Raw genomic sequence first — 15,490 nt, forward strand, 5'->3', positions numbered from 1 at the left:
TCACAGCTTCCAGCTCAGCTTTCGGTTTCGCAGTCTATTGCTCTTCACTTCGGACATCCGTCTGCGCATCGAAACCATCCTCTGCTACCACTTGTTGGATGTTGGATCGGGCACAAGCAGATGCCCAGGATGTAGAACAGAATAGTGACAGGCTAGATCCCAGTTGAATCACTCAGCCAGACAAGTCATAGGTTTTTAAGAGTCACTTTACTGACATGAAAAGTTTTAGGATACAATTACAAGCTCTTTCTCTACTAACAAACTCCTCGACCCCCACACTCTGCCAGTTTCAGTTTCCAGCTATATACTGATAAGACAGCTGGTTGTCCTGGCAACGTGTCCTTGAGGAGTGCACGTCCACTCCAGCCTTGTGAGCTACTTGGCCTTGTAACTCTGCCATGGAAAAATACTCTTAGGAACTTTCTACTTGCCAACATGCAGCACACAAAAGTTACAATTCAAAATACCAACCAATTGCACCACAGCAATTACATATACACTGAAAAGATTTTTAAAACAACACAGCAGAAGCATGTGATGAGGGAGCTGGAGCAATAAATGCTTCCTGTTCACACTTTCCCATCTGTGGTAACTGCACATGAGTTTTGCACCCATTCACAGTGTTTTGTGGACACCTTTGCTATTCTGCTGCCGATGCCTGATAGGTTTAGCCATCCCAGAGCACAATACTCAGACTGATGCTGTGTACATGCAGTTTTGCTTTTGTGCCAAAATAATCTGTTGCAAGATATTGTGTGAGTATGGGAATAGTACCCTGAGAGTATGGTGTTTACAAGATTACGGACCGCTACCAAGCTGCAGTTGAGTGTTGACCCCAGTTTGGCAAAATAGAACAGAATTCAGAAAAAGAAGAAATAATTTTGGGGTATTTTTTTCTTTTCCCCAATTTATTTATTTGACAACATTACCAGGGTTTTTTTTTAGCAAGACACAATTCAGTCTACACTTGTGTCAGAGGTGTTACATGTTAGTTCACATGGGGGGATCTATTTCTTGACGCACCACAGGGCCAGTCCTACCATTAGTCAGAGTGAGGCAGCTGTTTCAGACGGCAGATTTTGGGTTTTATGAAATGGCAGCAAATCGATCAGTTATTTAATTAATGACTGTTGTATTTTTACTACAATCATGAATTAAATAGAAGCACTTGTGGGATTTCTCACCTCAGGTGTCAAAATAATTTGACCAGATGGGTTCTATGCACAGTGCCTTGTGTTTGTAGGGGTGGGGTTCCAATTTGCTGCACCACTTCTGTCAACCCTGATTCTCAGCCTCCACCTGCAAAGGTCTTGTCCCAAAATCAAAACTATTCCAAAGCTGGGTAGCAGAAACATGTGATATCTCATCATGGTGAAGGGTCTGCACATAGAAAATAGGTACTGGAGCTCAGTTTCTGTGAACCAGGTTGGCTTCAACAGGAAGCTGCAGTCATTCCTGCTGGTTTGAGGCAAGTGTTTCCTGCTTAAACATTTTAGGGCACTGGATATCATATACATGGATATCACTTCACTAACTGACACACTGGAAACTTTGAGGTAATGTGAAGTGATATAAAAGTTCTCTCACTGAATATGCGTATGTTTGATCTGCAAGGATGGCTCATTCACACAGGCACACCACTCTTTAATGAGGCATCCATCAAATGTGAACCAGCCTTAGGTCAGGGGTTGCCAACAAGATGTTCTTCATACGTTGCTGGACTACAACACCCATCATTCCTGATTATTGGCCATGCTAGCTGGGGCTGATGGGAGTTGGAGTACAAGAACATTTGGAGTGCACCACAGTGGCTACCCTTCCCTTGAGTGGAAAATTAAAATGGTGTCTTACGGGGGGGATTAAAGGGGCAGGATTAGGGCAGGCAACTATAATGAGACCTGATTGCATCTACCTGAGAGGACTGCATGCTGATGCCAGGCCTGATTTAATTGGGCTCTGGTTTATGTGTGACTGGCTCAAGGAAATAAGTTTGGATTCAAGGTCAAGGGTTGCAAGCATCAAGTTATTCTTAGCCCAAAACATTAAATGACCTTGTGTGGTAAGAATATGAAACCCGCCACTAACCCCCAGTTCCATCACTGCTGCTAAATGGTGCATGCTGCCACTGCCACCTCCCCCCCCCACTTTTCTGCTTCATTAGGCCTCTCCTTGTGGACTTCTAGTAGCATTAATAAAGCCTTTAACATTGTTAATTGCTTCCCTGTCTGAGAAGAGGCTTGGGGGCAGTGGCTAGAGCAAAATGAGCAGTTGTTAATAATGCTGCTCAGAACTTTTTGCCTGTGCTGTAGCTAAAGAGGGATGAGCTGTGTGTGTGAGAGAGACAGTGTGTGAGTCTGTGTGTGTGTCTATGTGAGAGACTGTGTAAGAGAGACAGACAGACTGTGTATGTATGAGAGAGAGAGGGGGGGACTGTGTGTAAGGGAAACAGAGATAGTGTATGTGGCTGAGAAAAGAGATAAGAGTGTGTGGGAGAGAGCAGACAGACTGTGTGAGTATGAGTGTGGGAGAGGGGGGAGGGATTTCTAGGTTCTTCAGAGTCCAAATTTGGGAGGGGGGGCAGGGCACAGTAGGTTAAGCTAAGGGAATGGGCATTGGGGCAAGCTCCACACTCCCAATCCACACATAATAGCCTCAAGCCACAGCTGCACATGCAACCCTCTTGAACAGGATAAGCAAGCACTGAAATGATAAATGGTCCAATAAAAGAGTTATTCCATTTATTTATTTATTATTTAATTTGTATTCCGCCCTTCCTCCCAGCAGGAGCCCAGGGCAGCAAACAAAGCACTAAAAACACTTTAAAACATCATAAAAACAGATCTTAAAATACATTAAAATAAAACGTTAAAAACATAAAAAAAACTTTAAAAAAGGGTTAAAAACATTATTAAAAAACATATTAAGCAATTCTAACACAGACGCAGACTGGGATAGGTCTCAACCTAAAAGGCTTGTTGCATGTGTGAATGTGTGCATGTACAAGCTAAAGGGGATGGGCCTCGTTTTGCAGCACCTTAAGTCTAGCCTGCAGCCTGCCCATCCAAATATATACAGCTTCTGGCTAGTAAAACTCTCAGCATCCCATTTAGAATCGTGGAGCATCTCTGTTACCTGTGCACTTCCTCACTCAGTTCCTTCAGAGGACAATTCGGGGGTGGGGAGCGGCAGAGCGAGTGAGCAAGCGGGGGGCAGGTGGGGGGAGAGAGCAGGGGTGGGGGTGGCAGAGCAAGTGAGCAAGCGAGCGGGGGCAGGTGGCGGAGAGAGCGGGGGTGGGGACAGCAGGGCGATTGAGTAAGCGGGGGGCAGGCGGGGTGAGAGCAGGGTGGGGGGCAGCAGAGCGATTGAGTGAGTGGGGGCAGGTGGGGTAGAGAGCAGGGGTTGGGGTGGCAGAGCGAGCGAGCAAGCGGGGGCAGATGGGGAGAGAGAGCAGGGGTGGGGGGTTGTAGGGTGATTGAGTGAGCGGGGGGCAGGTGGGGAAGAGGGTGGGGGTGGCAGAGCGAGCGGGGGGAAGAGAGCAGGGGTGGAGGGCAGGTGGAGGTAGAGAGCGGGGATGAGGGCAGCAGGGCGATTGAGCGAGCAGGGGGCAGGTGGAGGGAGAGAGCTAGGTGGGGGGTGGCAGGGTGAGCATACACACACATCATCGTCACTCACCTCCACAGCTCTTCACCTCCATCCTGCTGCTGCTGCTGCTGCCTTCTCCTTCATCCTTGCCCTCCGGCTTTCTCCCTCCACCATCCATTTTCTCTCTCTCTCTCTCTCTCTCTCTCTGCTCCATGACCGTCTGGCTCTTCACCTCCTCCCTCATGCCTCCTAACACAGAGTACGAGGGAAGAGCGGTGCTGTGCAGAGCCCTTTCATCCACCAATCAGAGGAGCAGAGGACCTCCTGTGCTCCCCCCCCAAGTAACGCTCATAAGTAATGCTGGAAATGTTACCGTTGCTGCTCAAAAGTAGGGAAATTACTAGTCGTTCTATTACTAGCAAAATGTAACGAAGTTGCCCACTCGTTGCTTTAAAAAGTAATAAATTACAAGTAACTTGTTATTTGTAACGAGTTACTTCCAGGCTCTGTTTGTGCCAATACAGAAAAGTGCTACTTTCTAATGATAATGTAAAGCAACACACAGCCCTTAAGGCCAGTAATGAGGTAATAACCATGTGTTGCAAAATAAAGATATTTGTTTATTTTTCAGAAGAGTTTGAGCAGAATTGTGGCCTCTATAACCCACAAATGACTTAGCTTCAGGCCTTCTGCTTATAAAAAGTTTAACAAAAGCTTTTTTATTGTACATTGTATGTGTGTTGGGGGTGGGGTGGGAGGAAAGGAACAGGACTGTTGGCATAACTGGGAATATTTGTTTACAGGGCATGTATTAGGAGCTTTGGGGTCAGTTCATAGAAAGATATGCCCTAGGTGAAAGACAACCTGGATCCTTTTATTTGTATCGTAGAAATGTGGAGTCAATGGAGTCTGGTGCATTTGGGATAATGGGGCACTATCCCACCAACTTCAGTCTGCCCACAGCCACCCCCACCTGCCTACCTTTTAAAACCTGTCAAAGGAGTGGCAGTACCTGACAGCTTTCACTTCCTTAGTCTCAGTGTTGACATTGAAAAACTAGAATTAGTTAGCTCTGCCTGTTGTTGGCTGTAGCTCCAGCTACGTTTGGCCTCTCTGCCTTTCCCCCTACTAGAGACCACCTTGACTGTGCCAGAGACCACCTCAACTACAAGTCCCTTTTCCTGCTTACTGGCCTCTTTCCACCTGACCTGGGAGGATAGGGCCCTGACTGCTGCTGTAAAAGTTACTACTGCCTGAAGATGCCAGAGGCCATCTTGACTGTGGGGTATTGTTTAGGGCCTTCTGTTTGGGCCAACATTTAATTCTGCTGGTCAATTGTTTTTGCTGTTATTGGTATTATATTTTTTGAATTTTATTGGACATTATGAATTATAGTGGACTTTCAATTTATTGTATTTCTTACCATGTTTTTGTTGTTTGACTATTTGAATTTTGTTTTGTAACAGTGAATTATATAACCCTTTTCATGTTGTGAGCCACCTTGAGCATAGATTGAGCATAGAGCTAGCAATAATTAGGAAAGGTATTGAAAATAAAACAGCCGATATCATAATGCCGTTGTATAAATCTATGGTGCGGCCGCATTTGGAATACTGTGTACAGTTCTGGTCGCCTCATCTCAAAAAGGATATTATAGAGTTGGAAAAGGTTCAGAAGAGGGCAACCAGAATGATCAAGGGGATGGAGCGACTCCCTTACGAGGAAAGGTTGCAGCATTTGGGGCTTTTTAGTTTAGAGAAAAGGCGGGTCAGAGGAGTCATGATAGAAGTGTATAAAATTATGCATGGCCTTGAGAAAGTGGATAGAGAAAAGTTCTTCTCCCTCTCTCATAATACTAGAACTCGTGGACATTCAAAGAAGCTGAATGTTGGAAGATTCAGGACAGACAAAAGGAAGCACTTCTTTACTCAGCGCATAGTTAAACTATGGAATTTGCTCCCACAAGATGCAGTAATGGCCACCAGCTTGGATGGCTTTAAAAGAAGATTAGACAAATTCATGGAGGACAGGGCTATCAATGGCTACTAGCCGTGATGGCTGTGCTCTGCCACCCTAGTCAGAGGCAGCATGCTTCTGAAAACCAGTTGCTGGAAGCCTCAGGAGGGGAGAGTGTTCTTGCACTCAGGTCCTGCTTGCGGGCTTCCCCCAGGCACCTGGTTGGCCACTGTGAGAACAGGATGCTGGACTAGATGGGCCACTGGCCTGATCCAGCAGGCTCTTCTTATGTTCTTATGTTCTTATTATTGTGGAAAGGTGACATACAAATAAACTATCATGATGATGATGAACAAAATGGGCACCACCCACCGCTGTGTGGGGTCCACTCTGCATAGGTGTCAATAGTGCTTCTGCAGGTGTATATTCAAAAAAGAGGGAGGGAAACAAGGATAATAACAAAAACATTGGGATGAGATAGTTTTATGTCACTTCACCCCAGGGAAAGGACATGGAAAGAAAGTGCTTCCCAGAGACTTTCTTCCCATGTATTTTCCCTGGGGTGAAGTGACAGAAAACTATTGCATCCCAATGTTTTTGTTATTATCCTCGTTTCCCTCCCTCTTTTTTGAATATACACCTGCAGAAGCACTATTGACACCTATGCAGAGTGGACCCCACACAGCGGTGGGTGGTGCCCATTTTGTTCATCATTGTTCTTCTGTCGACGAACCTTTCACTGCAGTTCTCTCTTCCACTAAAAAGAGTTTTCTTATTATAGGCAATTGTGAAAGCATCAATTATAGAAGAGCAAAGAAAAAGCGAGATAGCGGTAGAAAAAGCTGTGAATCAAACAAGAGAAGAACTGATTGAATATATCAAGGAGCAGAAAAGGGTAAGTGCCACTCTTACACAAGAGTGGGTTGCTACAGTGGGTTGATGGTGCTAGAGAGAAATTATTACTTCCAGCTAATCAGTTCAGAAGGTTCACTTAACTTTGCTGAGTGAGCATCTTGTGAATACCTGCCATAGAAATCACACAAAAAGAGGCTTTGAATATAAGCAGCTGTTTAATTTAAGACTGGGAAGACTGAATAAACGCATGAGGCACATCCCAACAAGAAGCTTTCTTCCCCATTTAAATGAATGCCCCCTTGTTTCTAGAATTATTATAATAATTTTGAATTATTAAAGGTAATTAATTTAGTTTCAACAGCAAGTAAATGAAGTATTACTGAAATAACATGTCAGTTTAATGATGCAATGTATTATTATTACTATTATTACTACAACATATATATCCCAACTTTCCTCCAAGGAGCTCAAGGTGGTATACAAACATGGGTTCCCTTTTTTATCCTCACAACAACCTAACAAAATTTAGCTTGAGAGACAGTGACTAGCCCAAGGTCACACAGTGAACTTCATGGCCGAGCAGGGATTTGAAGCCTGGTTTCCAAGGTCCCAGTTAAACCACTACACCACACTAGATTAAAATTACTCCATGCTTGTTTAGCACCAATCTAAAGAAAAATGTTTTATAGTGCTTCTGGGAAATGTTCAAGCTTTGGTTTTGACAGGCCTCTAGTTTTAGAAGAATCCTATGTTGTTAGGCAGTCATCACTAATGTATCTCTTCCTGTATTGGCAGTATGGGGAATGAAGACATATGTGACTACATGAAATATTTCCTTTTTTAAATTATGGACCTTATCTGCCTCAGTCCATGCATCACAAATAGTTATAGTTGAGAAGAGCTAGATGTTTCCTATGTAATTGTAAGTGTATTTCCTTTCGAACGTTCATATTAGAATGTGATTAATTTTATTCCAAGTCAGACAGCTGGTCCATCCAACACAATTTTGCCTACTTCTGGTATCCAGTCTCCCTTGCAAAGTTGCATTTGGGCCTACCACACTGTGGTGGGCTTTTGTCTTCTCAGACTCACCTGTAAGAACATAGTTCTATACCATGTGATAAACTGGTAAATACACTTTAGGGAAAGCATTGTAGAACTAGGTTAACTGAAAATGTTCTATTTTTGCTGTTTGGAAGATTCAGTTCCATCATCAGAAAGGAATTATGCTTCCTTGCTGATAGTTGGGGTTTTTTTTAAATAGAAGAATATTCTGTTGGTTAGAAATAACAATTAATCCTTAAATTGTTGAATTTAGAGTGTAGATTAATAAAATATATTGGTTTGGATCCTAAAATAAGTTAATTCAAGGAAGTTCAAGAGAGGAAAATGCTCCACGCCTTCCTCCCCCACCCCACCCCGGCACCCACTTGCAAACACTGAAAAGATTCTTCAGAAAGAAGGGGGAGGGGGATTCTGAACAGTGTGGCATGTGGTGCAGGAGGCTGTGGGGAAAGAAACTTAAGTTAACTTATCTCAGGATCCAAGCCATTGTTTTGCTTGCAACATATATAAAGCAACAAGATTATTTTTATTAATAATATTTTAGCATTGTGATATTAAAGGAACCAATTACATATTTTATGGGCATATGGCAGGTAACTAAAAATATTTATCAGGTATCCAGGCATGAGTTCGTTTGGAAATGCCTACGTTGGTTTACAAAGAGGATATAATTTTCAACAGCTGGAATGAGCTGTAGAACTTTGAGTATATACAATGTAAACATTGTGCTATTTAACATGGAAGACATGTCTGTAAACCTAGTGGTTTTGCACATTCAGGTGAAGACATGGAGAACTGGCTCAAATGGACAGCTTGAGCAGGAAATTTCATGTTTCTCCATCAATATACATAGGTGGAAATTATACACATATGTGGGTTGTGGATTCTCTGTGTGTGATGGAGAAAGCACATATTCCCTTCTTCACCATTCATATATGGCAATATCTTATGTGAGGACTCCATTCATAGGACCATACCACATGTGCAGCCCAATTCATGATGTGTGTCCCTTGATACACTTTTGTTGTTGTTTTTGTTGTTATGTGCCTTCAAGTCTATTACGACTTATGGCGACCCAATGAATCAATGACCTCCAAGAGCATCTGTCATGAACCGCCCTGTTCAGATCTTGTAAATTCAGGTCTGTGGCTTCCTGTATGGAATCAATCCATCTCTTGTTTGGTCTTCCTCTTTTTCTATTCCTTTCTGTTTGAATATGAAAAGGTGAGTAAAAAGAGGCATGATAGAGGTGTATGAAATTATACATAGTGTGGAGAAAGGGGAGACAAAAGTGTTTTTCTCCCTCTCTCATCACCCTAGAACTTGTGGACTGAATGTTGGAAGATGCAGGACAAACAGAAGGAAATACCTCTTCCCAAAGTGCTAATGGACGATATAGTGGAAGATATAGTGATGGCCACCAACTTGGATGGCTTTAAAAGAGGATTAGACAGAGTCATGGCCACTGACAGACAGGTAAAAAAGGATTGGTTTCTCCTGGGCCCAGGACCAGCAGGGGGCCCAGACGCTTAACTTTCTTTTTTTAAAAAAAGAAAAAGAAGCAATTTTCTAACTGCTCTAGAAAGAAAACTAGACACTTAGCGTCCCCCCAACTTCAGTGAAATGAAGTCTCCTGCTTTTCCAAGGCCCCACCCCTTGATATTTTTAGCCAATGAGTGAATTCAGAGCTGTGATTGATGATTGGGCACCAGCAAATGAAAAGTTGCTGTTTTCTCCTCTCTAGCTAATAGCTTGTCTCTTTGTAATCTCCATTTGATAATCAGGTACTCCCGATAAGTTAGCTTCTGAAGATTCTACTACACAGTAAATGTGAGTGGGTGTTAATAAGCCAGATAGGATATGCTCCATGGTAATGTTTTCCAGTGCACACTTTTTCTTTCCTCCTTTCTCTTTTACAGGAAACATGTAAATATGCATAGTCCCCTCTTTATTGGTAGCTTCCCTGTAGATTTATTGATTATTATTTGATTTATATCCCGCCCTTCCTCCCAGCAGGAGCCCTGGGCTTCAGACAGAAACGCTAAAAACACTTTAAAACATCATAAAAAGACCTTACAATACATTAAAACAAAACAACATTAAAAACATTTTTTAAAAAAGCTTTAAAAACATCTTTTTTTAAAAAAGGGGGTTAAAAACATATTATTAAAGAAAACATATTAAAAGCAATTCTAACACAGACGCAAACTGGGATAGGTCTCAACTTAAAAGGCTTGTTGAAAGAGGAAAGTCTTCAAAAGGCGCCGAAAAGATAGCAGAGATGGCGCCTGCCTACTATTTAAGGGGAGGGAATTCCAAAGGGTAGATGCCGCCACATGAAAGGTCTGCTTCCTGTATTGTGCAGAATGAACCTCCTGATCCTTTCCCTATTGCCTGTGCCCACTGAGTTTGTTCTGATTCTCCCACCCTCTGTGCCAGTTATGCCATCTGGGTTGATCACCTTCAAGTACTGCTGTTAGGGGTGGATGGAGAGGGACTCTTTCTCCTCCTTCTCTCAGACCTAGGAAGAAAAGAGAGGTGCAAATATATCATGTCCTATTCACAGAGCAGGGGGGAAAACATGCAGAAAGCCACCCCCCATGGCTTTAACACCATTATTCTATAGTTCTTTTATAGCAAAATGCTAACACACACACACAAATATTCGAAGCATGTGCAGAAAGTAGAGACCTGCACTAAAAATTATACTTGAGATATTTTTAATATTTATTAAAACTATATGGGTAGCAATGCACTTTCTAGAGTTGTGCATTTTCAAGGAGGGGGGTTAACTAGCACACTAAAAATTACAATAGGGCAGCTACCAGAGCTGCAGGCTGCCAACTGAGCAGGCCAGTTAAGAAGGCTCTCTGGAAATGATGGAATATTCACAATGATGGTTGCTTTTCTGATTTCAGTGTCCAGGACCCACCATAGCTAGTCAAAATTAAGTTTCCCCTACTGAATGTGACACCCAGCTTTCTCTAATTCCTCTTGTTTCCTGACAATTTCTAAATAATTCTCGTCTCTTTTTTTCTTTTTGGTTTACATATATACTCTTGTCACTTAGACACTCCCCTAAAATTTAATGATAAAAGCATGGTAGAGAGATGTATCACTTATAAGCAAAGTTACTGTATTCGTTTCTACTACAATGTGAGTTCCACAGCTGTGTCTCATAGACTTTACACCAGAATAAGACCAAGCACACCAGATGATCAAACATATGACCAAAACGCTATCTAACTAATATTTAAAAAATAACATTGCACACTTCAAAAGTATGACCAGCATTCTAAACCATCCCTAGCCTGAGCAGTAGGAAGGTCAGCATGTCTTTTGCATAGCCAATTTCCTTCAGTGGAGGCAGCGCTGGAGGCTTATGGTGCATTTTAAAAGGTGTGCTTGTTTATGAATTTATAGGTTGAGGAAAAAATGATGAGAAGCTACAGTCAGAACATGTGATGCTAGTCCTAACATCAAAGGATGAATGCAGTCCCCAGAATACAGAAGGCTCGAGCATATCAGCTTGCTTATCTTGACCCTTTCCAGCATGATAGTGTAATCATCCCAGCCTGTACTATCTGCCATCCAAAATAGATTAAACTCCCTACTTCTCTGGTTCTCCATCCCAGCGTTCATCAATAGAAAATAAATTCATCAGTAATAACTACAGAGTTTTGTTCCTAAACTATGTTAAAAGCTAGTTATAACCAACTTTTTAAAATAATACTTTTTATTTTTTTAAAATCGCGCTAATAGTTTGGTATTACCATATTTGCCTTCTGTACTGTAACAGTATCTGATAATGTAGAAAACAGATGTGAATAAAATGCTTTTCTATAATAATGCTGTGTTCATCCTGCGCCAGCCTTCACTCATCAGCAGTTTGGGGGTGGGGGGGAGCGTCCATTATTTTGGGTTTTAGTGCTGAATTGATTCAGTTGTTGCGATGTACCTTTAAACAAAGCATTCTAATTTGTGTCCTTCAAAACATTGGCCCATCCCTTTTCCTCCACCATTGTTAGAGCCATACCATAATTATTGTATCTAATATGTTCACATCCACCTAGTCACCAGTCATTCGTTTCATCTTTGTTTTCCTGACTACCTCTTCTACTGCTTTCTCAATCCCAGAATTTTGAGCAGCCTGATAATCATTATGGGAAGAACCACCTATGTGCTTTAAACACACAATTCTCTAAAAATATATTATGTAATCAATTAAAAAATGGAGAGAAAAACAAAATGTTTAAGAATGCCACCTTGGGCTTCTGCTGAGAGGAGGGGAGGGCTATAAATTAAATAAATAAATAAAAGGTGGCAGTGGGAAGGTTTCATAGTAATGGTAGTTATCTGGAAAATTTTGCCAACCAATATCATGAAGTGTATAATGTAACAGCCTGTATGAATTGGCTTGTGTTCTGTTCAGCAATTCTTTTTATTAGATACAGATCTAGCAGTGATTATGTTCCTGGACATTTCTTCTTTAACACTGCCAGTACCAGACAGGTACCAGAGGTAGGAATAACATGGAAAGAATAGGGATAGGTTCCTACACCTGATCATAGATGGTGGGCACATCCGCAACAGAGGTTTTAAAGGATGCCTACCTGGCAGCCACCCTCTCCTTTCCCCTCCTCTGAATCGTATTAGATCCTTCCCTCCCCAGCCCTGGGAGAAAGCAAGAGATCTCTTTAATGCAAAGCAAACACAGGCTCGTCAGTTTCGCCCTAGCAAAGCAAAGGCACCGGCTTATCAGTTTATTGATAGCAAAGCAAAGACACAGTTTTGTCCGTTTCACCTCAAGGCAAAGGCATAGGCTTGAAAGTTTATCCAAAGCAAACCTCATCAGTATCACCTTTTTAAAAAGCCTTCCTTAAAAGGAGCTTCATTCATGGAGAATTGGTTAACTGAGGTATTACTGTACTACACAATAAGTGTGGGTGAATGTTAAACAATACCCCTCTCCCAAAGGCAGATGTAAAAACTTTTCAATGAGCCTTAAACATGTCTCCTGCTTTGCAGAAGCTGAAGACCAGGGAATTCACTGTGTAGTTACAGTACAATGGTATACAAATTTACTCAGAAATGTCTCTTTGTGCTCAGTGGGGCTTACTTCCAAGCAAGTGGTTACAGAATAGCAACCTAGTCTTGGGCTTAGGGTTTACACTGAGTGAAAAACAAGGTTCTTGTGGCTTTTACAGCTATGTGGCAGGCAGAAATTCAACAGGTTAAGCCTCTTCTAGTATAGAAATACAATAGGAAAAACTTCACCATGGTTTCTCTCTAATTTTGTGTTACGCCATGCCCCCATGGCAGTCATCTTGTGAGTTGTGCCCCCAGCACTCTCAACATTTGAAATGTGCCCACTGGTCCCAAAAGGCTGAGCACCCCTGCTCTATAACCTCAAGACTACTGTAATGCTCCACATGGGGCAGATCTGGAGAAACTGATTAGGATTTTTCTGCTGCTGTCAAAGGTGACAACATCCTTGGTACCAGGCGAGTCACTGGGATTACATTATACCAGAAAAAAATGGTATCTGTTTCATATTATCTGTCATTACATATGGTTTAGGTGCCCAGAATACCTGAAATTCTCATTGTAGACTTAGGATAGACAATAACAATTTACTAATGTTATTTAAACAATAGGGGTATTTAGACAGTAAGGGTAGCCAAGTATGAATTTTCAGCAGAATATTCGACAATTGTGAAACTCCCTGCTTATGGAAATTCACCCAAGCCTGACCATATTACAGAAGTACTATCATTCTACTTTTGGGGTTTTGGTCACTGTGATAAAATGGATTTATGAATCCAATTCTACCGACGAGAGAAATTCCAGTTAGTTGAAATGTCAAGTTACTTGATCTCAAACAGGAGGAACTTCTTTTTTTTCTTCCTTCCTTTTCATCATTACTATTAAAAGTCTTGTATATTTTATTTATTTATTTATTTTGTTCAATTTTTATACCGCCCAAAGCCCGAAGGCTCTCTCTTTATGCACAGCATAAAGTTATTACAACTATAAAGTACAATAAAATCACAATAAAAACATCAAAACATACATTTCAAACATTCAACATCCTAAAACATTATTAGCTACAAGTGAAATATGTTAAAATAAGTTCAAGTATTAAAAATATTAAGAATATTAAAATGCCTGGGAGAATAAAAAAGTTTTGACCTGGCGCCGGAAAGATAAAAGAGTGGGCGCCAGGCGCACGTCGTTGGGAAGACTGTTCCATAATTCGGGGGCCACCACTGAAAAGGCCCTAGATCTCATTGCAACCCTCCGAGCCTCTCTGTGGGTCGGAACTCGGAGGAGGGCCTTTGATGTTGAACGTAGTGAGCGGGTAGGTTCATATCGGGAGAGGCGTTCCACCAGGTACTGTGGTCCCGCACCGTGTAAGGCTTTATAAGTCAGAACTAGCACTTTGAATCTAGCCCGGAAACAAATAGGCAGCCACCCTATTGCTGCTACCCTGCAAAAGAAATATTAATGAGCACAGTCCAGTTAAATACTTATGCACATTTTACCTCTTCCTTATGAGACGATGGAGTCCTTAATTTTAGTGATTTTCTGTTAGCTTATTATTTATTATTATTTATTAAATTTATATTCTGCCCTTGCTCCCATTTGGAGCCCAGGGCAGCAAACAAAAACACTAAAAATACTCTAAAACATCATAAAAACATGCTTTAAAATATATTAAAACTAAACATCTTTAAAATCATATTTTTTTTAAAAAAGCCTTAAAAACACCTTAAAAACCAATTCCAATGTAGATACAGACTGGAATAAGGTCCCTACTTAAAAGGTTTATTGAAAGAGGAGGGTCTTCAGTAGGTGCCAAAAAGATAACAGAGATGGTGCCCGTCTAATATTTAAGGGGAGGAATTCCTAAGGGTAGGTGCCACTACACTAAAGGTCCGCTTCCTATGTTTTACGGAAAGGCTTCTGGTTGGTTTCAAGCATGCTCTGGAAAGTCCATGGGAAGGAAAGGGAGAAGGAGGAGGGTGGTGACACGTTTCTTGCTTTTTTGGAGAAATAAGTGCAATTGCCAGCGTGTGTATCTCCTTAAATATCAATAAAGGCAGAAAAGCATACATTCGTTTAAGTGTAATATCGCAAATGCAAACAAGAAAAGGGCTTCTGGTCGGTTTCAAGCCTGCTCCCGGAAGCTTTGTCTATTTCATTCTCTGTGGGAAAGAAAGGGAGAAGGAGGGTGTGTGTGACATGTTCCTTGCTTTTTTGGAGAAATAAGTGCAATTGCCAGCGTGTGTATCTCCTTAAATATTAATAAAGGCAGAAAAGCATACATTCATTTAAGCATAATATCGCAAATACAAACAAGGCAGGCGTGAAACCGACCAGCAGCCTTTCCTTCCAAGGCGAGAACTCCTTTACAGCCATATTGTGCTTCGTTGCAAAGGGGGAGAGGAACATACGTAATTTTTTTGCTGACCAATTGGTTGATAGGGGAAGGTTTTAGAGGCGGAGCTTGGAAAAAGCGAAAAGAATGTAGGGGTCTTACCGCTGCGTGTGCGGGTGCAAAAAAGCGTTTTTTTTTAATTGGGAAAGAGCGAACTAAAAGGCAAAGTGAGCGAGGACTATCAGATGACAAACCGAGTATGGAAACCGTGGATTATTCTGCTCCGTTTGGATAAGCCCTGAGTCAACTCTTCTCAGCCTGCCCACCCAGGTCTCAGTAATGCACACCAAATCAGCACCTTCATCCATGATCAAATCATGGATGAGTGTGGTATTATGTACCGTTACATTGGGCATAGTAAATGGAAAACCAGGATAAAAAGGTTATAATAAAAATAATAGAATCATAGAGTTGGAAGTAACCTCACCTCAAAGGTTGTTTAGTCCAACAACTTTCATGACTCATTGCTCCAATTCCCTATCCTCAAAGGAAGAGGCTTCTGAGAAAAAGAATTTGGAATCAATATATGAGATATCAAGGATAAGTCATTTAAGAGACACCCTGGAAGATTCGCATACACAACTGGGCCAA

The 15,490-nt window shown here is 41.7% G+C and overlaps 1 protein-coding gene across 4 annotated transcripts in view; it reads left to right on the plus strand.

The window, feature by feature from the left end:
• The window catches only part of CCDC91 (coiled-coil domain containing 91), a 178,154-nt gene that overhangs the window by 148,465 nt on the left and 14,199 nt on the right, over positions 1 to 15,490 (plus strand). For all 4 annotated transcript variants that reach the window (XR_009757622.1, XM_061582527.1, XM_061582525.1 and 1 more), the window contains one exon: positions 6,320 to 6,433. Coding sequence is in view for 3 of the 4 variants with exons in the window: in XM_061582527.1 (XP_061438511.1) it covers positions 6,320 to 6,433 (114 nt within the window). In the remaining variant the exon portion in view is untranslated. The remainder of the gene's footprint in view (positions 1 to 6,319; positions 6,434 to 15,490) is intronic.

Source organism: Rhineura floridana, chromosome 8 (genome assembly GCF_030035675.1).
Source record: "Rhineura floridana isolate rRhiFlo1 chromosome 8, rRhiFlo1.hap2, whole genome shotgun sequence".
NCBI lineage: Eukaryota > Metazoa > Chordata > Lepidosauria > Squamata > Rhineuridae > Rhineura > Rhineura floridana.